General features: G+C 44.8%; 1 protein-coding gene across 3 annotated transcripts in view; it reads left to right on the top strand.

Annotated features, from left to right (window-relative positions):
• Positions 1-746: 746 nt before the first annotated feature.
• The window catches only part of EFCAB14 (EF-hand calcium binding domain 14), a 46532-nt gene continuing 19781 nt past the window's right edge, over positions 747-27497 (top strand). The window contains exons 1-4 of one of the 3 annotated variants that reach the window (XM_070078553.1): positions 747-1916; positions 3267-3415; positions 9556-9701; positions 24584-24682. In XM_070078553.1, coding sequence (XP_069934654.1) covers positions 1732-1916; positions 3267-3415; positions 9556-9701; positions 24584-24682 — 579 coding nt within the window. In that variant the 5' untranslated portion in view covers positions 747-1731. The remainder of the gene's footprint in view (positions 1917-3266; positions 3416-9555; positions 9702-24583; positions 24683-27497) is intronic. The other 2 variants (XM_008265292.4, XM_070078552.1) reach the window with 2 other exon arrangements.

Raw genomic sequence — 27497 nt, forward strand, 5'->3', positions numbered from 1 at the left:
TCTGCTCTGTCCTCAAGAAGCATCCAGGACGCTCTCTCCATCACTGCCAGTCTCGCCTATGGCCTCCATCTCCAGCTGCAGAAATCGAAAGAGAAAATACGGGATGCCCAATTAAACTTGAGTTACGGACAATCTTTCAGCATGAGCATCTCCAGATGTTGCATGGGATCTAGTTACACTAAAAAGTTACTCGCTGTTTATCCAAAGCTCTAACTCTACTGGTGTCCTTGTGTTTTTATTTGCTACACTTGCAACCCTATACAGGCAGTATTTTGTTCACTGGAGTATCGCCGGCTCTAGAAAACCTCTGACACGTAGCACTCATTAAATATTTGTTGGATGAATGCGTATGCTCAACTGGGTCATTAATCTGAAAGACGCCTAAACTTTTAGTAAACAGCCTGCGAGTCAGCGGGGCGGCGCCTCTGGGCTGGGTTAGTCCAATTCACAACCGGGGACCAGGGAGGCAGAGGAACTCTCCAAGCAGGTGGCCCAGCTATTTTGTTTTGTCTACCCCGCCCCCGCGCCTCCGGAAACCAAATTCGGGCGCGGCTCAGGTGAGCTCAGGTCCCGGGCGGCGCCCCTGGGGGCGGGGCCTCCCTAACCGGCGAGCGGGACGCAACCCTGGTCAGAGTCAGGGCCCCTTTAACGCCCCGCCTCCCACCTCCGCTCGCGCCCTCCGGCGTGACGTCACCCGGCGAGCAACCAATGGGGGCACGGCTTACTGGCAGGCGGTGCCGGCGGCCGCTGCCAAGGGGGAAGTGAGCTGGGGCTGGAGCGATGGCCCGGGTCTGGACCCCGCGGCCGCCGCCGCCGCCGCCGCTGCTGCCGCCAGCCCGTCGAGAGCAGCCGCGGCCGGAACCGGAGTGGGGCCGGGAGTCGCGGCTGGCGTGGGAGCGGCGCGTGTGAGTTGCCGAGAGTCGCCGGTGCCGGAACACCTCAAACTCTGGGCGGGAGGGCTTCAGGTGAGCTGAGCCGCCTTCGCCCCTCAGCACTGCGCCCCCCAGGCCCAGACAGCAGGGCTGGGGGTCTCCCCTGTCGTGGGACTGGCTCCTTTCAGGCCGGGCCCTCAGAGTCGGGCTGCGGGTCGCCCTCGATCTCGGGCTCTCTTCAGACTCAGGTCGGAGACGGGAGGACCGGGATCAGCCCAGACCCCAGCCGGCTTCCCGGCCCCGGCATTCTCTGGGCGGCCGGGAGCCCCATCCTGCTCCCACCTCTCCAGACTGGGAGGGACTGGCGAGTTGCCACTGGCTAGCTCTGCACCTCTGCAATTCAAGAACAAGTTTCTTTCCCCGGATCTCCAAAATAAGTAGCCTGTGTGTTCTTCCCCGGCTTTCTGAGGACACTTAGAAGTATTGTCAGGGCTGAGACGCTCACGTTCTTGACTTGGATTTGTATCCGCTGTGGGAGATAGGTTGCCCCTCTCCCCCCGCCCCTTTCCACTCAGTGACACTCCATGCCCATTCGGATCACAAGCTCCCCGGCCATCTCTATGTGATCTCTCCCATCCCACCCCCACCCCGCCCCCAATCTGAGTTCCAGTTTCCTCTGGGCTCCAGTCTCCAGCCCCCAGCGGTTCTGGTCAGTCCCACCCCTGGGTGGGAGTGACCAGGGGGCTCTGGCCCAGGATACCCCACCCTGGAAGGCAGCTCCAAGGCAGCAAGGGAGTTGGGCGTCGGATACGAACCTGGCAGCTCAGGAGTGGCCGCTCCGCTCACCCCGCACAAGAAGATGAAAAAACGCAGAGAGCTCAATGCGTTGATCGGCTTGGCTGCGGACAGCCGGAGAAAGAAGCCCAAGAAGGGCGCCAGCAGCCACCGCCTGCTCCGCACGGAGCCTCCGGACTCGGACACGGAGTCCAGCTCTGAGGAGGAAGAGGAATTCGGTGCGGCTGGAAACCGCTCCCGCTTTGTCAAGTGAGTGAGGCCGCGGTAGGGATGGGCTGGGGACTAGGCAGCCCCTTCACTCTCAGGAGGGCGAATTGTTGGGAAGGGAAGAAGGGTGTAGCTAGACCTTGGAAGGCCAAGGTGAAAGGCGCTAGGCAGGAGACGAGCTCCCGTCCTTAGGTGTGGAGAGAGGCGCTCTGAGCCGAGGGCGCATGTGCAGACCTGGGGGTGTGCCAAGAGCCCAGGGAATCATAAAGGGACGAACAGAGACAGCGAGGCAGCATGCTCTCACTTAGACAGCTCTTAAACATGTCGACACAGGGACTTCCAGACTGCAAGCCGTTTGTTTCCTGTGCCCTTGATGAAGCTGAGTCCTGAGAAGATGGGGAGGATGTAGTATGGAAGGCACAAGCCGGGGCGAGGAGAGGCAGGCAGGCTTTTTCCCAGGCCATTTCTAGGTGGAGCGGTCATGAGCTTTGTGGACACTGGGCATTGGGGCTCACAGTGGGAGAGATCTGAGGGAACCTTGAAGGTGCGCCTGGAGCCTCTCAGGAGGAACACGGAAAGAGGATTCAGCCGAGGCTGTGGAAGCAGGAGCTAGGCGGAAGGTTGGTGCTGAAAGACTTGAATCCTCTGGTAGGAATGTCTGTGTGCTTTTATGTTGTTAGATTTTGGTTTCTTCTAAGTAAGTGTCAGATCGGATAGTTGAGGGCTATCCAGAGTTGGAGCTATGAAGGCGCAAGGATGTATTAACCCCAGGACAGCTACCCTGGCAGCTTGGTCTAGACGTTGAGGGCTAGTTGAAGTTTGGTGTGAAATCTAGCTGCTTTCTGTTTCCTTCCTTCTGAGCCAATAAGCTAGAGTATACCAGGTGTGTGCTTCAACCTGAAGATCCTGTTTCTCCCATTCCGCTTACACTAAAACTTGCTCTAAAGTTTGTGAAGTTCCAGTAACCTGAAACAGGTCCGCTAGGGAAGCATGTGTGAGTTAGAGGAAGAAATGGATAGGCAAATTACAGTGCAGTGATGGAATACAGAGAAACGCCGGTCTTTATACTTTTCTAATCTGCGCTTGTCTCCAGAGACTTTGGTCCTGAACTGATGATGCAGGTCCTTCCCATGACCCGTAGAAACTCCCTCTGCTTCATGTGAAATCTGAAACCCTTGTACCCAATAGAGGAACTCTACATAGGCCGTGTTACGTAGTCATTTTCAATCTGCTCTTCAGATTTAAGTACACTGCCCTATCTCCCCGGAAAATCCACTAGTTATTCATTAGAGAAGATAATTGCATGGCAACACATGTTTACCATTTCTGATAAAGCTTCCCAGCCCTCATTACCACCTGTGTCCTCATGGTTGGATTTGTTCTTATGATCAGGGGAGACTACTTACGATGCTGCAAGATCTGTTACCCACTCTGTGCTTTTGTCATCCTCGCTGCCTGTGTTGTGGCCTGTGTCGGCTTGGTGTGGATGCAGGTTGCTCTCAAGGAAGATCTGGATGCCCTCAAGGAAAAGTTTAGAACACGTAAGTGGTCCCCCTTTTCGGAGCATAAACTCAGACTCTTTGCCAGGTCCAAGGATAAAGTAGTCTATGCTAAGTTACAAATTTTGCCCACTCTGGTGAAGTGATCATACATTCCCTTTCAGCATTTTTATGCTGCTCCCTTAGCTGTCCGCTTGCAAACTGTTGGAACACTTGTTTTATACTCACTGCTTACGAACCCTCAGGACAAATAGCACCTGAAACAGTAGCACTGCAATCGATGCTTAGACTGCAGAAGGGAGGGGCCTGAACTCCCCTGAGTCTAAAGTGGCAGTGACGACACTGGGCTGTTTCCTTCAGCCTCACAGGGGCAGCTGAAAGGAACGTGAGAGTGTCTGCCAAATGATTTCCCCTTAAGAAGACCATGCAGGAACAGAGGAATGGTACAAATGCTAACATTTATGGAGTAATGTGCTGTGCCAAGTCACAACTTGTTTTATTCCCAAAACAGTCCTGTAAGATAGGTATTATTTTTATTAATTTTATACTCCTAATAAAACAAGCTTAGAAGGATTAAGTGACTTACTCAATGATTACGTGTGACAGAGTTGAGATTTGTACCTGGTCCTCTTGTACCTTTGCTGCCCAAGTCCATGTTTATAACCCCTGTTATATTGTATCACTTACTTCCAAGAGCAGTGTCAGCCAACACACATTTCTCCAAGTGCCCACAGATGTCTTTGATATCAGCCTGGGTCCGTCATCTAAAAGAAGTTAGTAGAAGTATTAGAAGAGCTGGTTTTCTACATATTTATCAGTTTTCAAGCTTAGGGCAAGAAACTAATAGATTTCTCTTCTGTCCTTGGCTATTCTTGTATCTGTGATATTGTCTGTTTGGGGCAGAAGGAGGTGCCCTTTAAATACGATTCATGAGTGTCACTTGTGTTATTTTAAAGTTTTAAGAAACTTTTGTGGTTCTTTGAATTCTTATATATCATGATGGGTCTATAAAGCCATAGTAATGCCTACCTCAAACACTGTACAACTGGCAGAAACGTTTGTCTCATGAAAGACTTTCAAGCTTTAAAGGACTTTCCAAGTTAAAAAAAATTTGTATAATTGCGAATTTGTATTTTATAAATCCAAACTACTTTTTTCTGAAATGTGTTTGCATAATAGTTTCTATATGACCTTTTTTAGCAAAAATGAAATGTTTCTAGATTTTGAGGGTTCTTTTCTTTCTTTGTTTCTCTCCTCCCCTCCCCCAACATTCATTCATTGATTTGAAAGAACAACAGAAAGAGAGAAAGAGAAAGAGATCTTCCACTGCTGGTTCACTCCCCAAGTGGCCACAACAGCCAGGTCTGGGCCAACTTGAAGCCAGGAGCCAGAAGCTCCATCCTGGTCTCCCACATGGTGGCAAGGGCCTAAGTATCTGGGCCATCTTCTCCAGCCTCCCAGATGCATTAGCAGGAAGCCGGATTGGAAGCAGAGCAGCTGGGACTTGAACCAGCACTTCAGAATGGGATTCCAATATTGGAAGCTGTTGTTTAACCTCCTGTGCCCCCCTCAAAGGTTATTTTCTAAACTAAAGAGCCAGTTTGACTTAATCACAGATATCCGAATCTTGATAGCATTAGCACACCAGGAAATTGACCACAAGGTTTTCCTCAAGGTCATGAAGAAATCTGGCACTAGATCTAGGATTGGTGCTTCTTCCTATTTTAAGCCTAAGAGATAAGTTTCCTAGCTTTCCTTCACCCTTTTGTTACCTGCAGTTACTCAGGTTCTGAACCTGACATAGGGACAGCTAATCCTTAGTGCATTAATGGCATTCCTACTGATGTTGCTTGAAAAAAATGTTAAAACACTCACTTTGGTTTTCTTAAGAGTTTCTGATTCAGGGAATCAGATGGCCTAGGTGTTAACCCTCTACCAAAATAATTCTGACCTATATGGTGTATGAACCTGTTGAATCAGAGTACAGCATAAGAAAGATTGAGGTATGTGCTCCATAGTTAGTGCTCCTCCATAATGGTTGCCCTTACAGTATTGTAAGGTGTTTTTTTTTTTTAAAGATTTATTTTATTTATTTGAAAGAGTTACAGAGAGAGGTAGAGTCGGGGGGGGGGGGGGGGAGTCTTCCATCCACTGGTTCACTCCCCAAATGACCGCAATGGCCAGAGCTGAGCTGATCCAAAGCCAGGAGCCAGGAGTGTCTTCTGGGTCTCCCACATGGGTGCAGAGGCCCAACGACTTAGGCCATCTTCTACTGCTTTCCCAGGCCATAGCAGAGAGCTGGAACAGAAGTGGAGCAGCTGGGACTCGAACTGGCACCCATATGGGGAGCCAGCACTGCAGGCTGAGGCTTTAACCTGCTGCACCACAGCACTGACCTTTGTAAAGTGTTTTTAAAACCAGTGTTTTCTTTGTGTTTAGGTAGTAATCATAACTTGGAAATGAGGTTCTCAGAAACAATATGTAGCCATAAATAACCACTGAAGACACATATCTGTGCCATCGACTCCCCATAATTGTGCTTCCTAGGCTTGGACTGTAGCTTGTCTTAATCAGATGTAACTTTTATATGTTTATGAGTTTCAAAGATTGCTTTAGTTCTGCCCTCCAGGGATTCCTTTTTCAAGTGCTCTGTTCCTGTGGTTATAGGATACCTATGTAATTTATACCTTAGCTGAGCTTTTCAGGGAATTTCTTTGTTTGAAAATGCATATTTAAAATGTACATTTAATAGTCCCAACAATCAGTCAGCAGATATTTATTGAACACTTGTTAATACCAATTACTGATAATACTAAGGAGATTTCAAGAATTAGACCATGGGCCATGGCGCCTGCTTTCCGCCACTGAGCAGTGTTCTCCTGGGATCCTGGCTGCTTTTGTCTGAATGAAGCAGATCTGGCATTGTCAGTCCAGTTTTTTGTTGGCTTTGATTTGCTACAATAGAAACGCCAGCATCTGGAATGTCAGAACAGAACTTCCCGAGGGAGAGCAGGGGATGGAGCCTAAAGCAGTCAGTTAGGCTGAACCGCTGCTGCCTCTTTGCCTAAGATTTTTGTAAAAATCAATTTTCTTGACTAAATGAGGTCAGTCTTGGTAAGCTTAAATAATCTTTCTTTGAAATATGCTTCTACTTTAAATACATTTCAATGGGTTAATTTTTATTTCTTGTTTTTCAAGAGGACAGAGGGATTCACTGACTCAAAATCTAAGACCACCTGCTTGTCTAGCTTTAATACCTTTTGAGAAATTCAGAGCTGCCTCTTCTTTATTTCAGTACATTTTCCAAGACACTCAGGAGGAAAGAAAGAGGAATTCCTAAAATGTCTGAAATAGAAAACAAAGCAGTTGGTTTGGGCATTTTTCTTTATGGTCAATGGGTAACTTGATCCTTAAGCTAAAAGTCCTGGCAGGCCTTGAAACTCTTGGCTCAGTATTCTCTTTCCAGAACCAGGGACTTCAGAAGACCTCCACAGTTACTCCAAGGAAGATTCTATTCCCAGTCATCCCTCTGTTGTCATTCAACTAAGAAATGCTAGAGTCAAGAAAAAGAATTTGCAAGAGAAGGAAAGTATTAATAAATCAAGCAGCTCTTTTTATGACCATCCAGGCCATATAATGGTTTTGTCATTTAGTACAAAACTTAAAAATGGCCCTGTGCTAATGCAGCACTAGGATATGAATGGATGTCTGTGGCATCCAGAGTCAAGTAGAGAGAGTACTGGTCCTAGAAACAGGTTTGACTGTTTGAATCCTGGCTTCTCATTACTAGCTGTAAAATTTGAACAAGTCACTTATTCTTTCTGAGTCTTCATTTTTCCATCTATAAAACATAAAACATATTTGTACTACCAAAGTGCTTTGAGCATTTCTGTATTACAAACATCTGTCACACTGTATAGTAATTCTGTGACCACTCCTCACTCCCCGCTAGACCGAAAGCATCAGAGTCTTTTTTATACACTGGTGCCAAAGGCAGTATGCCCAGGTCTGAGCGCACGTAGGGTCTCTATAACAAGCTGATGGATAATTACATAGAAGTTTCTTGCAAACTATAAAGATATTGTGTAAATACAAAATATTACCAATGGCACTGTATACATCCTGTTTGAAGGGCATATGCCGAAAATTCTATTTTATGATCTTAAAGATAGGAAATCAAAAGAACTAGGTAAATTCTTTTGAGTATTAACATGCTAATTTTTTTTTTTAAGATTTATTTATCTGAGAGGCAGAGGGAAAGTTCTTCCATCCTGGTTCACTCCTCAAATGGCCACAACAGCAGGAGCTGAGCCACTCCAAAGCCAGGAGCCAAGGGCTTCTTCCAGGAATCTCATGTAGGTGCCAGGACCCAAGCACTTGGGCCATCTTCTACTGCTTTCCCAGGCCATAGTAGAGAGCTGGATCAGAAGAGGAGCAGCTGACACTAGAACCGGCGCCTGTATGGGATCTGGTGCCATAGGCAGAGGATTAACCTAGTGTGCTGCAGTGTCGGCCCCTGCATGCTAAATTTTAAATGAGCCGCTTTCTTTGTTGGAAGAACATGAATTAGTAATCATACATTACTACACTTCCTCCCATTCATGTAATCAGAGTGCCTGCGTGGCTTGTCTCTTCTAAAAAGTCCCAAATCAGATCATGACTGTGATCCCCACTGGCTCATGCAGTCCTCAGGACCCGAAGTGTTTGCAGAACTTGTCAACTTTATATGTTAGTTGTAACACGTTATTTATGTGTTTGTCTTATTTCCTCCACCACTTTTGCCTCCTACTTAATGCATGTAGACAACAGAGAGAAAGAGACTGTTCCCCTGGTGGAATGTTTGACCACCTAAGTATGGCGGGCATTCATGGGATGGATTTTTCTTTACAACTTAGCTGAAAATGTTAAGAAATTCAGTGAAATACCAGAACCTCCATTAGTTTAGAGTATTAAAATGTTCTTACATGGTGAAATGGATATATTCCTGCAAACCGTATGTAAATCAAATGCTGCATTAAGAGTACTTTGGGAAAGTCTGTTGCTTAAAATGAAATCCTTTGGCATGCATGTTTGAAAAATGAATACAAATATCTAACTTCTTTGAATTATTCTGAATTTCCATATAATGGGCCTGCTTGAATTAAGGTTACCACTACCATCCCTAATTCTGTGAGGGACCTGTTGTTGTTCAGTGTATTTGTTTTGGATTTTTTATTTTTTGAATTTTCTTTGTTAGATTAAAGAGATAAATAAGGTAATGAGAAATATGGTTGGGAGGTAAACAAAGACCAAATTTATTCCAATAATAAATATTTATTGAATGCCTAAAATGTACCAGGTATTCTAAGTGCTGACCATACAGAAATAAGTAAAACAAGGTCTTGGAGCTTACATTTTAATTAATTGTTTTATATCATTACTGTTGCCAGTATTTGCTTTTAAAGAAAGCATAACAGATAATCAGTCTATAGCTTTTAAAAAAAGAAGAAAAATTTTTATTCTGGAGAACCAGACCTTATCAATACTATATTTCTGTCTTAAGAGAAAGCATTCTTTTAGACCTCTTTCTTCAGGCTGACAAATCTCTAAGATACTGTTTCCTAAAGAAAAGCCAGATACCATGCTGTACTTCCCCCGGCATACTCCCTTATGTTCTGTTTCATCTTGACCTTTTGGGTGATTTAAGATTTTTTTTTTAAGATTTATTTATTTGAAAGGGAGAGGGAGCAATCTTCCATCCACTGGTTCACTCCCCAAATAACTGCAGTAACCAGGGCTGGGCCAAGCCAAAGCTAGGAGCTGGAACTTCAGTTCAGGTATCCCATGTGGGTATTAGGGACTCAACTGCTGGAGTCACGCTCAGGCACTGTGATATGGGATGCAGGCATGCCAAGCAGGGTCTTAACTGCTTCGCCCAGTGCTTGCCCCTCACCTCACCTTTAAAAGTTGCCTTGCCTTGCCAGGGATAAACTAGCTCCCAGTTAGAATGGAGCTTTAGGGTTAAAAAGTACACATTCACATAATAAAAGGACAGTGTAGTTGGTAGATGTGAATTCAATCATTATCTTCCCAGAATTAACTATTATTAAGCCATCTTCTTTCCTACATTTGATCAGCTTTTCATCTTGAGGCCAGGAGGAAACTTTGTGACTATTTGTAATTGTTCTTGTTTTTACCTTTAGTGGAATCTAATCAGAAAAGTTCATTTCAAGAAATCCCCAAACTTAACGAAGACCTACTCAGCAAGCAAAAACAACTTGAAAAGATTGAATCTGGAGAGCTGGGCTTAAACAAAGTCTGGATGAACATCACAGAAATGAATAAGCAGGTAGCAAAAGTGTGACTTTATTTCTGTATAAGCTTTCAATATTTATGTTGGTTATTTGTTTTGCATACATTTCTAAATACAGGGAATTTACTTCAGGTTTTGCTTTTTAAGCTGGAATTTTTCATATTGTGATCTCAACATGTTAAAATAGGTAATGGTTGTGCATTTACCAAATACTTAAAATGTTAACGTTTTCTTCAAAGGAACAGAGTTCCACCAAGTAGACTAGTTTAGAGGAAGTTGGAAATTCTTGAGATAGCTTTTTCTGTGGAGCAGAAAGGAGTGTTACATAACCCCCAAGAAACATGGACAGCCTCTTTTTTGTTAGATAATGAGAGCTTACTTTGTTTAATAGAGTTTACAAATTTACAGATGCAGCGGGCCAGTGCCGTGGCTCATAGGCTAATCTTCCACCTGTAGCGCCGGCACCCCGGGTTCTAGTCCTGTTCGGGGCGCTGAATTCTGTCCTGGTTGCTCCTCTTCCAGTCCAGCTCTCTGCTGTGGCCCAGGAAGGCAGTGGAGGATGGCCCAAATCCTTGGGCCCTGCACCTGCATGGGAGACCAGGAGAAGCACTTGGCTCCTGGCTTTGGATCAGCACAGCGCGCCGGCTGCAAAGCACCAGCCGTAGCGGCCACTTGGGGGGTGAACCAATGGCAAAAGGAAGACCTTTCTCTCTCTTTCCCTCTCTCTCTCTCTCACTGTCCACTCTGCCTGTCAAAAAAAAAAAAAAAATTTTTAGCGATGCAGCTTGAATTGTAGTACCGTGCACTTAAAACAGATCTGAACCGTTAACAGCTAATGATAATTGTTCTAGCTTAAGAGTGGGTGATGGAGTTGGTTAAATATGCTACCAGGCAAGCAAGCCTAGAGGATAAACATTTCCAGTCCCTACACTACCCAGAACTTAGTAGGCATTGATAAAACAGGGACTCTGCCAGAGCGAAAGGGCTTATTCTAAGGATGTTTTCTAAGCATCTTATACATATAATGGTGCTATAGTTATCACTGGGCAACTGTAGCCCTTGTCTTCAGTTTTTCCACTTAGGTTAGGAAAGAATGTGCATTGAAAAGGAAACTTAATTGCCAAATGAGTAGTGCACATGTGAAGTGCTTCAAAACAGATATGTCCTCTTTGTTGGAAGTAAGAGGCTATTCTCTTTTTCAGAGTGGATCCACGGAGTTCAGGAGGAGCGATGGCAGGGAGCACTGTGCTAGGAGAAAGTACTGGAGAGCATTTCTGAAGCTGTGCCTTTTAGCAGGGGTCTGGGAGTGGAGCAGGTTAGCCTCTAACACCAAAGATCAGTGACATGGGCAGTGAATACTGTTACTCAGCAAACACATACATACCTGTATGCTGTGATTTCAGTGTGTCCCCAAAATGGCATGTGTTGGAATTTTTTTTTTTTTTTTTTTTTTTTTTTTTTTTTGACAGGCAGAGTGGACAGTGAGAGAGAGAGACAGAGAGAAAGGTCTTCCTTTAGCCGTTGGTTCACCCTCCAATGGCCGCCGCGGCCGGCGCGCTGCGGCTGGCGCACCGCGCTGATCCGATGGCAGGAGCCAGGAGCCAGGTGCTTTTCCTGGTCTCCCATGGGGTGCAGGGCCCAAGCACCTGGGCCATCCTCCACTGCACTCCCTGGCCACAGCAGAGAGCTGGCCTGGAAGAGGGGCAACCAGGACAGAATCCGGTGCCCCGACCAGGACTAGAACCCGGTGTGCCGGCGCTGCTAGGCGGAGAATTAGCCTAGTGAGCCGCGGCGCTGGCCCGGAATTTTTTTTTTAAGATTTATTTTATTTATTTGAAAGGCAGAGTTACAGAGAGAGAGAGAGAGATCCGTCTTCATCTGCTGATTCATTCCTCAACTGACTGCAATAGCCAAGGCTGGGCCAGATCGAAGGCAGGAATCTAGAACTCCATCTGGGTTTCCCTCAGGCATGACAGGGGCCCAAGCACTTGGCCGTCTTCTGCTGCTTTCCCAAGCACTTTAGCCGGGAGCTGGATTGGAAGCAGAGCAGCTGGGACTGAAACTGATGCTTATAAGGGAAGCTGGCATCATAGGTGGCAGCTTAACCTTCTGTGCCACAGTGCCAGCCACCATGTGTTAGAAATTTAATCCCAAAATTCATGTGTTAGTGGTATTTGGAGTTGGGGGTCTTTGGGGGGTAATTAGGATAAGATGTGAAGTCATGAGAGCAGGGCCCCATGATGCCACTGGCTTCTTGATAAGAAGGGGCTGAGAGACCTGAGCTGGCACGTAACTCGTCACATGATGCCTTCTGCCGTGGTGGTATGCAGCAAGGAGGCCCTCGCCAGGTGCTGGCGCCATGCTCTTGGACTTCCCAGCCTCCAAAACTATGAGCTAAATAAGTTTCTATTTTTTATTCAGTCCGTGGTGTTCAATTAAACAGCACTAAGAAAACAAACTAAGGCACTGTATGTAACTGAAATAAAAGTTTCTGTAAACAGTAGCTCACCCTTAATATATATGATGCCTCATTATATTTTTTCTACTCAGTTGTATCTCATTTTTCTTAATTAGTCCTGAAATAGGGTACAGTGTTATGGCACAGTAGGTTAAGCTGCTGCTTGTGAAGCCAGCATCCCATATCTGAGTGCCAGTTGAGTCCCAGCTGCTCCACTTCTGATCCAGATCCCTGCTAATGTGCTTGGGAAGGCAGCAGAGGATGGCCAAAGTGCTCAGGTCCCGGCCACCCATGGGAGAGACCAGGATGGAGTTCCTGGCTTCCGGCTTAGGTCTTACCCTGCCTTGGCTGGTTTCCCCCTACCTCTCACTCTCTCTGATACTCTATCTTTCAAATAAAATAAATGAACAAATCTTTTAAAAATTTTTCATGAAATAATTGATAGTATTTATTAGTTATCATTTATCCTTGGACCCTCAGTAATGAGGGAAAAACAGACAGTCACTCCATTTTTGCTGAAAGAAATAGGATAAGCTGGCCTTGGTTACATTCACACAGCAAATGAGCAGTTTGGCCAGAGATTATATCAGTTGAAAGTGGACCACATCAAAGCACTAAGGGATAATTAACATCTTTCTAGGGCTGTGTGTAGATAGCCAGTCATGGAGTTACCGTCCTGAGATAAGGATGAGATGATTAGCATGAAGAGGCAATGTCAGCTATTCATTTCCCATCTCCATCTTAGAAACTGAAGTTATGGAAAGAGTCAAAATGGAAATTGGTACTTGGTCCAGAAGACACAGATTTTCAAATCTTTGGCACATATGATGATCTCTGAATTCTCATTAATCAGGGGTCTACACATCAAAGAATCATTTTATTTTGGTCTGACCATTATTTAAAAAAAAAAAAAAAAAAAAAAAAAAAGAGGTACCTAGGAAGGCGGCAGGTCTATAGAGAGTTTACTCCAGTCCTGGAGCTTTCTATATGAAACCGGGAAGACTGAAACTTCCCACATTAGCTTCAGTTATATCTTCAGGGGCCCTGGGGCTCACTGGCAAAGCCAACCTGGCACAGAGGAATTCTCTGCAGCGTAAGCCCTGGAAGGCAGCTGGTAGTGAAGCGGAGCCTTAGGTTGTTTCCAGAGGAGACAGAGCGCTTTCTGTCTTCTTTCCCAAACTGTTCGACATCTCTGATGCTCTGTTCATAGAAGAGGCATTGGTCCTAAAGCAAAATAGATATGATAATAAGATTAATATGTAATCATGTTTCTGTATCTAAATGGAACTGTCAATTAAGGTGCTTTTAGTGGCAGTTTTTAAAGCAATTCAAAGCTTTAAGCTAAACAGTAAGAAAATGTGTTATATCTTGTAATAGTAACTATGCTTATTATAATGTGAATAAAAGTTAATGCAGATTGAAAAATAAAAATCTATCAGTTTGAAAAAGTTAAAGTCAAATTTTGCCTTCAAAAATCTTTAGTAGTTTAGGGGCTAGCATTGTGGCGCAGTGGGCTAAGCTGCCACCTACAACGCCAGCAATCCCATATGGGAGTGCTAGTCTCTGCTGCTTTGCTTCTGATCCAGCTTCCTGCTAGTGTATCTGGGAAAGCAGCAGAGGATGACTCAAGTTCTTGGATCCCTACCACCACATGGGAGTCCTGGATGGTGTTCTGGGCTCCTTGCTTTGTCCTAAACCAGCCCTAGCCATTGTGACCATTTGGGGAGAGAACCAGCAAATGGAAGATCAATCGATCAGTCTCTCCCTCTGTTTCTCCCTCCTCTTTTCCTCCCCTTCTCCCATACTGTCTTTGTTTCTCCCATCTTTCTTTCTTTCTCCCATCTCCCTTTCAAATAAATATTTTTAAAATCTACATATAAATAAAAAAATCTTTAGTAGTTTAAATCTCATTTTTTTTGCTTTATTGATGAAAATTTGATTTTGTACTCACTCCCTCCTGACCCTTATAGGAAGTCTCCTCCCTGTTTGAAGACCTTTCGTTCAACTGTTTATTAAGCTGTTTTTGTGGAGCTAGGTGTTAGATTCTGTCTTACTGTACTCAGAGTGCTAAAACAAAACGCCTTAGATTGGATAACTTAGAAACAGCAGAAATTGCTCATAGTTCTGGTGTTGAGAAGTCCAGGATCAGAGTGCCAGCCTGGTCCTCTGTTTCATACGTGGTGACTTCTTGCTGCATCCTCACATGGCAAAAACAACAAGCTCCCTTGGACCTCTTTTATTCGGCCACTCCCATCCACGATGGTGGAGCTCTCCTAAGTCACCTTCCACAGGCTGCACCTCTTAATACCACCACTTTGGGGATTAGGTTTCAACATAGGAATTCAGCAGGGAACAGGCGTGTGTCCTAATAGTTAAGAACCCATGTCCCATAGCAGCGTACTTCAGTTCGCTTCCCAGCTCTGGCTTCTGAATCCAGCTTCCACTAATGCAAACCCTGGGAGACAGCAGTGATGGCTCAGGTGACTGAGTTCCTACCGTCTGCTTGGGAGCCCAGCCCTGCCCCGGCTGCTGTGGGCATTTGGGAAGTGAGTCAGCAGCTGGGAGTGTTGTGTGTGTGTCTGTCTCTCTCCCTCTCCCCCTCTCCTCACCTCTCAAATTTAGGGGGACGCATTCAGACCGTAGTAGATTCCTTTGCTTAGGGATATTACAGTCACGTGGGAGAGGTGGAAAAAAATAGTTGTAGAACACCCTGATAAAAAATGAGAAACAGGTCCAAATGAATACCATTAGAAAATTTTAAAATACCCATCTAACTCAGACTGTGATCACATGAGGTTTCCCAGGGATCTTGAGCTGAGTCTGAAGGGCAAGTGGGAATTAGCCAGGTAGATTCTGAAGAAAGAGAAGAGTATTCTAGGTAAAACACAGTGCAGTTGATTCTCAACTTGTGAGCTTGCCAACTCACTAAAATGTATTTCAGCTCTCAGACTGTAAATAAGTGTCTTTTTTCCAATATGTTTAGTGCCACATTTTTGTGCCTTTTTTTTTTTTTGGTTTCACCATTTAAAATGTCCCCTAGGCACAGTGCTAACGTGCTACCTACTGTTCCCAAGTGCAAGGAGACCATGTTGTGCCTTGTGGAGAAAATATACGTGTTAGATAGGCTTTCTTCATCCATGAGTGACAGTCTGCTGGCTGTGAGCTCAGTGTTAGTCAGTGATACGCATTAAGACATCTAAACGGAAGCACACATGAAACAAGATTGTGTATTATATTGATCTGTTGGCGACAATGTTGTGACTGGAGGGCGTAGAAGAACCCAACCCTGTATTTCCCCTGGGAGCAGTGGGTCAGTATTCACTAATTCAGTGTTTGCTGCAACTTTTTGGAAACATAAGTACCACTAATAACAAGAATCTACTGCATGTGCTAAATGAGTGAAAATACAGTGTGTGACGTTCTGAAGGGAACTTTAGCTGCTCACAATAGCGCAGGTTTACTGGAAAGGGGCCAGAGATGAAGGTGAGTCAGCAGGAGCCAGGTCAGAAGAATGCCGGTGAGTGCCCTTCTGGGACCCTCCCCATGGCTCCTGAAGCAGCAGTCCAGACACCTTGTCCCACAGTCGCTTGCTTTTTCACTGTGAGCCTTGAGTGCGATGATGAGGGTGACCTTGGCGATGATGGTGATAAAGATAATAACTGCCATTCATGAGTGCTGCCTTGTGCAGGCCACTCTTAGATACGCTACAAAGGTGGTTTTCTTTTTTGTTTCTGTAGACCTGGAAGGTAGGAAGTGCTAACTCCTTTTCACAGATAAGAAAACTGAGGCTCAAGGAGGTTAAGTAGTTTGCCCAAGGTCACAGAGTTTTGTAGCAATGCTAGCATGAAAATATTCAAGACCTGGGAGCCTGTTCTCTTTCTAGTTTCCCATTCTACCTCCTGGCTTAATACATCCCCTGCAGGATTCAGTAGGTAAAGCTGGAACGATAGGTTGTCAGGTCTCTACTAAGGAGCATCATCATGGCCAGCGCCTCGGCTCAATAGGCTAATCCTCCACCTGCGGCACCCGCACACCAGGTTCTAGTCCCGGTCGGGGCACCAGATTCTGTCCCGGTTGCTCCTCTTCCAGTCCAGCTCTCTGCTGTGGCCCGGGAAGGCAGTGGAGGATGGCCCAAGTCCTTGGGCCCTGTACCCGCATGGGAGACCAGGATAAGCACCTGGCTCCCAGCTTCGGATCAGCGTGGTGCGCCAGTTGCAGCATGCCGGCCACAGTGGCCATTGTGGGGTGAACCAATGGAAAAGGAAGACCTTTCTCTCTCTCTCTCTCTCTCTCTCTCACTAACTGCGTGTCAAAAAAAAAAAAGGGCGAAAAAAGGAGCATCATCATTTATCATTTATTGTCTGTTTTAGTAACTTTCTTCTTTACTATTTAAGAAGCATTTGAATTTTAAGCCCAAAGCAAAAAAAAAAAAAAGGCAGCATTCCTGTGTTGTACTATAAAATGAGCTATTAAGCAAGTGGCCTACAGTAGCTATTTTAAATTTTGCTAATGAAAAATCATGTAATATGCATAAAAGTCATGACTCATCCTTTGACTAGAATGTGGATTTTTTTCTCTTAATAGTTGCTGTGCAACTCTGTAGACTCTGAATTCAAAGTGTAACTTTTTAAAAATGTATTTATTCATTTTATTTATTTATTTGTAAGACAGAGATCTTCCAACTGCTGGTTTACTCCCAGATGCCCACAACAACAAGGGTTAGCCCAGGCCAAAGCCAGGAGCCAGGAACTCCATCTAGGTCTCCCACAAGGGTGGCAGGAACCTAGGTGTGAGGGCCATCTTCCAGTGCCTCCCAGGTTCATTAGCAGAAAGCAGAAGCTAGAGCAGCAATAAGGAGTGGCCAGTAATCAAAACAGGTACTCCAGTGTGGGAAGCTTGCTGATATGGGATGTGGGTGTTCCAGGCAGTGGCTTAACCCCTGAACCACAATGCCCATCTGCCAAAACGTGACTTAACAATCAGTGCCATAGTGTCTGAATCCAGTCTGACTTTCTGGAATGTACCTCTGAAAGGCCAGAGCATTTCCAAAGACAGCTCTTCGTTCTGGTTACGCACGTAGCTTTGCTGTAATTTTCCAGAGATTCAAGCCTTAGTCCTCTAGAGAGGAATGCTGAAAGGTGGAATCCAGCTTTGTAGTTATGGGAATATAGCTGAGTCCTAGTGATACGTGTGATATGGGAGTGAGAAGTTGGGTTACATAACTGGAGAGTTAATAGCCCACCCTTTGGAGCGTATTCTTCCAGTGAGGCAGCCGATACTCTAGGCTAGGGATCGGGAACCTTTTCAGCCCAGGGCCATTTGGGTATTTTTAACATCATTTGCAGGCCGTATGAAATTATCAACTTCAAAATTAGCCTGCTGTAGATTTATTGCATTTCAGGTCCTGTCTGTGGTTGCCTTGGCAAAGCCAGACCAAATGGTTTTGCAGGCCTTCCGCGGCCCTCAGGCTGGACGTTCTCCACCCCTGCCCTAGACCTATGGCCTTTGTGTCCTGGGGAGACTGGAACAGTTCCTCGCCTCACTCTGCTTGCATCAACTTTCAGCTACTTCTCTGGTTTGGGAGCTGCCACCCAGCCACACTGGCCTTTGCTGAGGCCATTACCATTCCTGAGATGCTTCTCATTAGCAGCAGCGAGCTCTGCTGTAGACACAGAACATTGCAGAACCTGAAGAAACAGTTTCTACCCAGATCAGCTTACACAGGGCACAATTTATTGTCCCTTTAAAATCTGGCCAGTTGTCAGTAGGAGTTTGTTCCTTCACATGGTTGAAAGGTAACCACATAATTGATAGGGCATCTGGAATAACTACATTCTTGCCTATCAAACTTGTTTTGAGCCAGCTGTGTACATGCTTTGGGGTACTGAGAAAATATACCTGGAGGAGGGACTCTTCTAAGCACCTTATGGTAGAGCACATTAAGATGACACTGAAAGGGCCAGAGAAGGGCAGGGGAGAAATTCTGGGCCAGCCAAAGAAACCATTCAGACCCCTTCCAGAGTTAGCGGTGGCTTTTTCCTTTGTGTATATTTCTCTTTCAACTTTTGTCTTTTTTTAAAATTTGCTAATTATCTTGTTGAACGAATTCTTTTTTTTTTTTTTTTAAGATTTATTTATTTGAAAGAGTTATAGAGAAAGGTAGATCCAGAGAGAGAGAAAGGTCTTCCATCTGCTGGTTCACTCCCCAAATGACCAAAGTGGCCAGAGCTGAGCTGATCCGAAGCCAGGAGCTTCTTTTGGGTCTCCCATGTGGGTGCAGGGGCCCAAGGACTTGGGCCATCTTCCACTGCTTTCCCAGGCCATAGCAGAGAGCTGGATCGGAAGTGGAGCAGCCAGGGCTTGAACTGGCACCCATATGGGATGCTGGCACTGCAGGCTGTGGCTTTAACTGCTGTGCTGGCCTCATGAATGTATTCTTATAAAAGACTTAAACAATAAAATACATATAGAACACCTATGAAAATTCCCCTTCAGTCGTCATCTGTTTGTGGCCCCATCACACACACATATGCCTAGTACTCCCTGTCACCTTCGGTGTCCACTGTCAATAATATGACCCACGTCCTTCCAGTCTGCTTCCTTTATGTTTACAAAACCATAATCGCTTTTATTAGCTTATGGCTATGTGTGTGTGTAAATAAATGGAGTTATTCAATGTGTATTGTTTTACAGCTTGCTTTGTTCGTTGCATATATCTACATCCTTAGTCTTGAGCATTTAAATTGTTCCCAATGTTTTGCCATTGCAAATAAGGAAGAAGTGAATATCCTTATGCATACATCTTTGTGCCCCTGAGCAAGTAATCTTTAGGATAGATTTCTGGAAATGCTTAATTAAAGGATATAAACCTTTCAGATTTTGACAAATATTCCTAGATAACCTTCTAACAAGGCTTCTGTAATTAAAGCATGAGAATACCGGTTTCCTTATGTTATCTTCAAACCTCGTTTTTATTTGTTTTGTTTAGTTTTTGTTTTTGTTGTTTCTAAAGGCATGAGTGAAAAACTTCATTTAATCTCTGCTGTTCAGCAGGAGTGGAGAACATTTTTTTCTGCAGAGGGCCATTTGGACATTTATAATATCATTCTCAGGCCATACAAAATTAGCAGCTTAAAAATTAGCCTGTTCTCGATTTATCGAATTTCAAGTTTTGCCTCTGGTTGCTTGGGCAAGACCAGACTATGAATGATTTCACGGCCCTTATGTGGCCCATGGGCTGGACATTCCCCAGTCTCAGCCCTGCTTTACAGATTTACATTTTGCTGAATCTCCCTGTAGGCTGAGGTTTCTCACAGATTTTGTTTTTAAGTGAGTAGAATTAGAATGCTGTTGATTAGTTTGAAGATTTTGAAGCTCTTACTGAATTTCTTACTGTTTAAGCCTTACTGAATTTCACTAGTAAAGAACTATCACTGATTTGATATTTTGTTTATACCACGTACCGTGCTTTGAACCTTAATTACTTACGTCATTTAATTTTCATAACCTACTGTGCTTATCTGTTGCTGGGTTACATATTGTCCCAAACTGTAGTGGCTTAAAACTACAAACATTTATTATTCTACAGTTGGCTGTGCACCAAGAATTTGGGAGCAGCTGAGCAGAGTGGTTCTGGGGAGGATCTCCAAGCTTATAGCTGCCAGCCAGAGGCCTCATCAGCTGAAGGCTTAACTGTAGCTGGAGAGGCCTCACTGGTGAGCAGGAGGTCTTAGTGTCTCCCAGCCTAGGCTTCAACGCGGGTCTGCTTGAGCGTTCTCACCACATGGCAGCCAGCTTCCCCAGAGTGTGTGATCCAAGAGAGAGAGCAGAGAGGCAGCCAGGTGCCTTTTGTAACCTCTTTCCTAAGTTGCCAGTTGTCAGCTTCCACTTGATTCTGCTCTTTAGAAACAAGTCATTTTAGTCCAGGCCCAAACCCAATTCAAGAGGAAAGGAATTTGCTTTCAACTCTTCAAGGGAGTACTATCAAAGAATTTATAGACATATTTTTAAACTTTACACACCCCTTGAGATGGTTGTCAAACAGTTATTATACCCATTTTACTGATGAGAAAAATAAGTTCACTACTTATGTAGCCTTATTTCCTCCTCCTGGCCTCCCTCTATTTCTCAATGCCCATCCCAGACCTGGTGTTTATTCTCATTCATTCATTCAGTAACTGCTTATTCAGTGCCTATCTTTGTACTAGACAAGGTTATTGTGGAAAGTAAAACAGATACTGTCCTTGACTGCATGAACCTTGGTGGAGGAGAGAAATCTTAATCAGACTCGCGTAAATAATAAATCGTTGTCACTTTGAGAAATGCTATGAAGAATACGTACCCCTAAGCCTATTCGTAGTGCTATTCTCCACCTGTTCCCCGGTGCCACCCTCACCCTTCCAATCTAGAAAGACTGTTTGCTTTATTTTTACATAAAAACTGCAAACTTGCCCATCAAAATTTGAGTCCTTCTTCCGTAAAGCTGTCCTTTCAGCCTGTTAGTATCCTTTTCTCAGGATCATATTGAATGATTGTTTCTTTTTTTTTTTTTTTTTTTTTTTTTTTTGACAGGCAGCGTGGACAGTGAGAGAGAGAGACATTTTTTGCCATTGGTTCACCCTCCCAATGGCCGCCACAGACAGCGCACTGCGCTGATCCGATGGCAGGAGCCAGGTACTTATCCTGGTCTCCCATGGGGTGCAGGGCCCAAGCACCTGGGCCATCCTCCACTGCACTCCCTGGCCACAGCAGAGAGCTGGCCTGGAAGAGGGGCAACCGGGACAGAATCCGGCGCCCCGACCAGGACTAGAACCTGGTGTGCCAGCGCCGCAAGGCGGAGGATTAGCCTAGTAAGCCGCGGCGCTGGCCCGAATGATTGTTTCTTTAATGTGCCCTCACTTCTCACTCAGCTATACTGAAGGATCCTTGAGGTGAGAGATCTAGGAGTTTTCTTTAATTCCTCTCTATTCCTCACCTTTCACATCCTGTGTCATCTCTACTTCTGCTACCACTCAAGTCTAAACCACTGTGATCTTTTGTCTAGACTACCCACACAGCTTTTTTACTGGTCTCCCCTTTCCCATGGAGCAGCCATACTGATCTTCCTAGTGGGTGTCACCGTTCATCAGATTATCCTGCTCACACCTCTTCCCATCGCACCTCAGACCTAATCCGTGTCCTTGTGGTTGGCTCAGCCTGCTTGTCGTGACCCTTTCCTGTATCTTTGGCCTTACCTCCTACTTCTTTCTCTTCTCTAATTTGAATGATTTGGCCCCCAGATTCATGCATATGTTTAAAGATTTGTTTATGTATTTGAAGGGCAGAGTGACGGCGAGAGAGAGATCTTTCATCCACTGGTTCACTCCTCAAATGGGCACAACAACCAGAGCTGAGGCAAGCCAAAGCCAGGAGCTCCATGCAGGTCTCCCACATTCCACAGGTCTCCCAAGTACACACATGGACTTGGGCCATCGTCTGTTCCTTTTCCAGGAGCATTAGCAGGAAACTGGATTGGAAGCAGAGGAGCTGGGATTCAAACCAGCACTCCAATATGGGCTGCCACTGTCACAAGCAGTGGTTTAACCCACTGTGCCACAATGTTAGCCCCTCATGCAGATGTTTAAACCCCAAAGTCATAAGCTAATGATACTAAGAGTATAGAAACTTAATTCAATTATATTATATAGGAAGTGGTGCCTAATAGGAGATTCTTTGTTATTAGGATCATGCCCCTGCAAGGTGGTTTTTATAAGACAGTTGTTAAAAATGCGTCAGTTTGAGCCCAGCCTCTCTGCTTCCTGGCTTGCCATGTGACACTTCTTCCACTTGTACTCCATCCATTGAGGGAACTTCACCAAAGCATGCTGATTGGACTTCGATCCTCCAAAACTGAGCTAAATACTACATAAGCCTTTTCTCTTTGTAAGTTAACTGTCTCAGGCATTTTGTTGTACTAACAGAAATGCTAACTAATTTCTCTCTCTCTCTTTCTCTCTCTGTAACACACATACACAGTCCTGCTGTATAAATTTGTATTCTTTTTTTTTTTTTTTTTTTTTTTTTTTGACAGGCAGAGTGGACAGTGAGAGAGAGAGATAGAGAGAAAGGTCTTCCTTTGCCGTTGGTTCACCTTCCAATGGCCGCTGCGGCCGGCGCGCTGCGGCCGGCGCACCGCGCTGATCCGATGGCAGGAGCCAGGAGCCAGGTGCTTTTCCTGGTCTCCCATGGGGTGCAGGGCCCAAGCACCTGGGCCACCCTCCACTGCACTCCCTGGCCACAGCAGAGGGCTGGCCTGGAAGAGGGGCAACCGGGACAGAATCCGGCGCCCCGACCGGGACTAGAACCCGGTGTGCCGGCGCCGCTAGGCGGAGGGTTAGCCTAGTGAGCCGCGGCGCCGGCTAAATTTGTATTCTTTAAACATGCCAAGCTGTTTTCTGTAATGGAGCCTTTGCCCTAATGGTTCCTCTGCCCTGAAGTATATTTCATCCAGTCTTCGGTGGTGAATCCCTTCCTATTTAGACCTCAGTTTAAAGTTCATCTCTTTATATAGGCCTTTGCTGGCCATCTGATCTAAACTAGCTACCCAGTCAATCTTATCACGTCACCTTATTTCTGATTTTCTTCTGTTACTTCCTACTACCTAGTATTTTTCTTACATAAGATTGTATTAGTCAACTTTTTATCACTATGACTAAATAAGTACCTAAAACAGGCTACTTAGACAGGAGGTTTATTTGGTACATGATTTATGACTACAGTCCATTTATTCTGTGTCTAGTGAGAGCATGGCAGATAGCAAGAGCAGAATGTATACAGAGGAGGGATCCCATGACAAGGCAGGAAACAGAGCAGTGAGGCCAAACTTAGGCTTTTGTCACCAACCTTCTCATGAGAACTACCTTCGTGGTCATGCCCCCAGTGACCTAAGGACGTCCCACTGGGCCCCCCTCCTAAAACGGAAATTGGATCAGGTCTTCCCCCACCCCCTCCACCACCGCTAACCCATCACCCTGCAGTTAAAGTCCTACATGAGTTTGGGAGCTACACTGTGGTCAAACGATAGCAGTCCTTGCACTAAAATGTAAACCCTGTGACCTCTGATATCTGGTGTTCACTCCTGGTGTAATAGGGTTCACTGAATATATGTGACATTAATGAACAAATGAAAAATGATTTTAAGCCTCTGAACTTACCTTCCAAAGAGGGATGAGGAAGAAGAGAACCTGAATTCCCACCTCCTCTACTGGACCCCCTTCCTCAGACCAAACTGCTACTCACTTAAATGCTTTGCTAGCACTTTCTACTCTGATTCTGCTCTTCTTTGTTACACTGTCCCTTCTACCAGGATGTCAGCTCCACGAGAGCAGAACCTCATGCTGTTGACTGCCACTGTCTCCTCAGTGTCTGCAGCAGTGCACACACAGGGAAGGCAGCAAACATTTGTTGAAGGAAGAAATACGGAACCAAGTTGTGCATTGTCTTCTGTCTCCTAGTGCCTCCCGCTGTGCTTGGCCTCTAGCAAGTGCCCAAAAACTTTGATGGTTTCTCTACAAAGCCACCCTGAATACAATTGCTAGGGGTAAATCTGTGTTCTCATCCTTGAATTTGGGATAGCAAAGCAGTTTGGAACTCAGAATCTTGGAAAAGTGGTTTGAGCCACATTACAGGGCTTTTTAGAATAAGCTCTCTGCAGCTTGAAACTGAGCATTATGCAGGTTCCCCCCATTCCCATTCAAGAAAGAAGTCCAGCTATTTAGAATTCTGCTGCTAAATAGCAGAAGGGAAGCCACATTTTATTTTGCTTCAATTCCTATTTTAATACATTCATTGCATCAGTCGGTGAGTCAGTGGGTATTTATTGAGCCCTTTCAGGGTACAAAGTAGTGCTTTGGTTGAGCTATTGAGTTTGAAATATTAATCACATTATTAAACCAAAACCAAATCTCCAAGTAGTTGAAAATGCTGTTCAAGTTGTCCAGGTACAGTTCCTGTAGACTGTATTTTGTGATGATGGGCTTTTACTTTATAGTGTGTGTTCCCACTTGGGCAGGAACAAAAGTTCAGTTAAATAACTGAGGTGTTGTATTTTACCAAATGAAATCTTGAAGTGGTCCTTGATCATTAGATTTCTTCCTGTCCAGTTGTTGAAGGATTGTGTAGTAATCACTGTATCTTTGGGGTAATTTAAAATTTTTGAACCTTACAGCTACCAGGACTAGAGTTAAGAATAATGCTTACCTTTCCCTCTTTGGCACTAGCATAAAAATTGGGCAGAGAAAGAAGGAGTATTATTGCTTCCCCCAGATGTCAGGTTCATCCAGGGTACTATTGTGCCTCTGCTCCTAGGAGCAGACAAGGTCAAAGAACCGTATGAAATCCAAGGGTACCTTGACATCATCATAGAGTTTATGAAAAAAGCATGTATTCTACAAATTGTTTTCTTGCATTCTTTCCCTTTTAGATTTCTCTCTTGACCTCTGCAGTAAACCACCTCAAAGCCAATGTTAAGTCAGCTGCAGACTTGATTAGCCTGCCTGCCACTGTGGAGGGACTTCAGAAGGTAAGTGCTATGTATGGTACAAAGTGATAATTCAAGCTTCTTTCCAGCTACAATTTGAAAGCCTGGCATTTGTAATTAGTTGCTCCAAGAGGTCAGTGATAGAGTATATAAGTGTATCCTAAAGAATTCAGAAAAACTTTATTTTGATCTGATTAGTTGGCCCTTTAATATCCAACAGGTTGTTTTACCTGTAGTTTATATGGATTCACACCTTTCACTGGGTTCTCTCAGTCCCAAAATTATTCTGCTGGACTCTTAGGTTAGCATGTATGGGTTTGTTTCAAGGATAATCTATTTCAATACATCATTCATAATCTCTTTGTGAAAGCAGACCAGTTGTACTTGAGACTTCTAAATCTCTGTTGTTTTCCACGGTTGAGAAAGAGGGTTTTTTGTTTTGTTTTGTTTTGTTTTGTTTTGTTTTGTTTTTAATGAATAGCCTGGGGAAATGGAAAAATTTTAAATTCAGTGTTGACAAGGATGTGAAACAAGAAATTTGAAACAGCTGCTGGAAGTATATTGCTAAAGGTCACTTTGGAAAACAACTTGATAATATTTTGTAAAGGTGAACATGCACATCTTCTGAGTACTTCATTCCTAGAAATCTACCCTAGACTACAGGGCCTAGGCAACAGTAGCTCAGAATTTCTGTTTACTTGGTCCTAGAATTCAGTCCTAAAGCAGTAGGCTAGGACAGCCAGCTGAGTGGGGAGAGTAGATAGGGGAAGGAAGAGAGAGGCATCTGACCAGAACAAAAGGAACAGCATCCCCTGCATCAGGAAATGGAAACAAGGGGATTCAGGAATAAGAGAACCCTACACAGTAGGCATCAAATCTAGGATCTTGGCGGGGACAGGCATTCTGGTGCAGCAGGTCAAACTGTCACTCAGGAGGCCCACATCCCATATCAGAGTGCCTGGGAGCCAGTCCTGCCTCTGCTTCCCATCCAGCTTCCTGCTGATGGTGAAGGCTCTAAAAGGTGATGGCTCCACCCATGTGGGAGACCCAGATGGAGTTCCTGTCTCCTGTCTTCTGCACGGCCCAGCCCTGGCTATTGTGGGCATTTGGGGAGTGAACCAACGGATGGGAGATCGTTCTCCCTCTTGTTCTTGCTCGTTCTGCCTTTCAAATAAACTAAAAAATAAAGTTAGTGTGTTATACAATTGATTTCATTATATGCCAGGCTCTATAAACATACAAGTTGTTTCCACAAAGGTGTGAGAAATTCCTAAACCACAAGCAAAAATGAACTTGCTGTTTTATAGCCACAATCTCTGTATATGCTCAGTTTTCACAGTTTGCAGCTTGTCTAACATGGTCATGTACTTGTAGCTTTTTTTTAAAAAAAAGATGGGAACAACGTTGATGAGACGAGATTCTTGACATTGTTCCCCAGGACCCACTGTAGCCTTCAGTGCAGAAGCAGCTCTGGCAGTCTCACATTGGACAAGGAAATTGGTCGTGTCTTGATTCATTCATTCAATAAACATTTGTGGAGCTTCCTCCAATATGTACCAGGCACTTTGCAGCTGGTAGGAATACTGGTTTCAGAGTTTTGCTCCAGAATTTATATGACTCTGTCAGCTGCTTCCTTTAAAAAAAAACAAAAATGCCTAAACAAGAGCTTACTATCTTCTTGCATCCTAATGGGCTTATACATCCAGCCAGTGAGGATTCTCTAACAGTAGGTATCTTTGAATGCCTGTAGCTTTTGTAACAACAGAGCTTTCATAGACAGCATCTAGCTTAGAGACTTTACCCAGTGTGTTATCTCTGCAGATCTGTGCATTTAAAATGCTAGGCACTGTATTTATTACAAGTGCTCTGTTTTGGCTCTGTTTTGAAGTGGTAGGTTATCTCAAATACCTATCTTCAATGTATCTCATGTAATTTTTTTTACTTATTGTTGAAAATTTCATGTCTTGTGCGCTCGGATTCTTGATCTTGGTTTAAAAAAAAAAAAAAAATGACCCTGGGGCAGGCATTGTGGTGTAGCAAGTAAAACCTCTGCCTGCTACACTGGCATCCCATATGGGTGCTGATTCAATTCCCAGCTACTCCACTTCTGATCGGTCTCCCTGCTGATGTGACTGGGAAAGCTGTAGAAGGTGACCCAAGTGCCTGGGCCCCTACGCCCATGTGGGAAACCCAAAAGAGGCTCCTGGCTTCAGTCTGGCCCTGTTCTGGCCATTGCAACCATCTGGGCAGTGAACCAGCAGATGGAAGATCTCTCTTTCTCTGTGTCTCTCCCTCTCTCTGTAACTGTCTCTCTCTGTAACTCTACCTTTCAAATAAATTAAGAAATCTTAAAATAAATCACATAATACTATGACATTATCAGCACGTCTTAATAAAAACACCAAAACTCAAGGAACTGGCATGGTGGTGTAGCAGATGAAGCCTCCACCTGCAACTTTGGCATGCTGTATGGGCAGCTGCTCAAGTCCTGGCTGCTCTGCTTCCAATCCAGCTCTCTGCTAATGGCTTGGGAAAAGCAGCAGAGGATGGCCCAGGTGCGTGGGCCCCTGCACCCACATAGGAGACACAGGTGAAGATCCTGGCTTCAGCCTGGCCCAGTCCTGGCCATTGCCATCATCGGGGGAGTGAGCCAGCAGATAGAAGATCTCGATCTCTCACTCTCACTCTGTGTCCTCCTCTCCCTCTCTAACTCTGACTTTCAAATAAATAAATACATCTTCAAAACAAAACCAAAAAAGGCCAAAACTCACCAGATATGTTTCCTTAGGATAGCCCTTATATAAAAGCTGACTACTGAGCCATGTCACCAGTCTGCTTAGTCTCCTGAGACCTAATG

Source organism: Oryctolagus cuniculus, chromosome 7 (genome assembly GCF_964237555.1).
Source record: "Oryctolagus cuniculus chromosome 7, mOryCun1.1, whole genome shotgun sequence".
NCBI lineage: Eukaryota > Metazoa > Chordata > Mammalia > Lagomorpha > Leporidae > Oryctolagus > Oryctolagus cuniculus.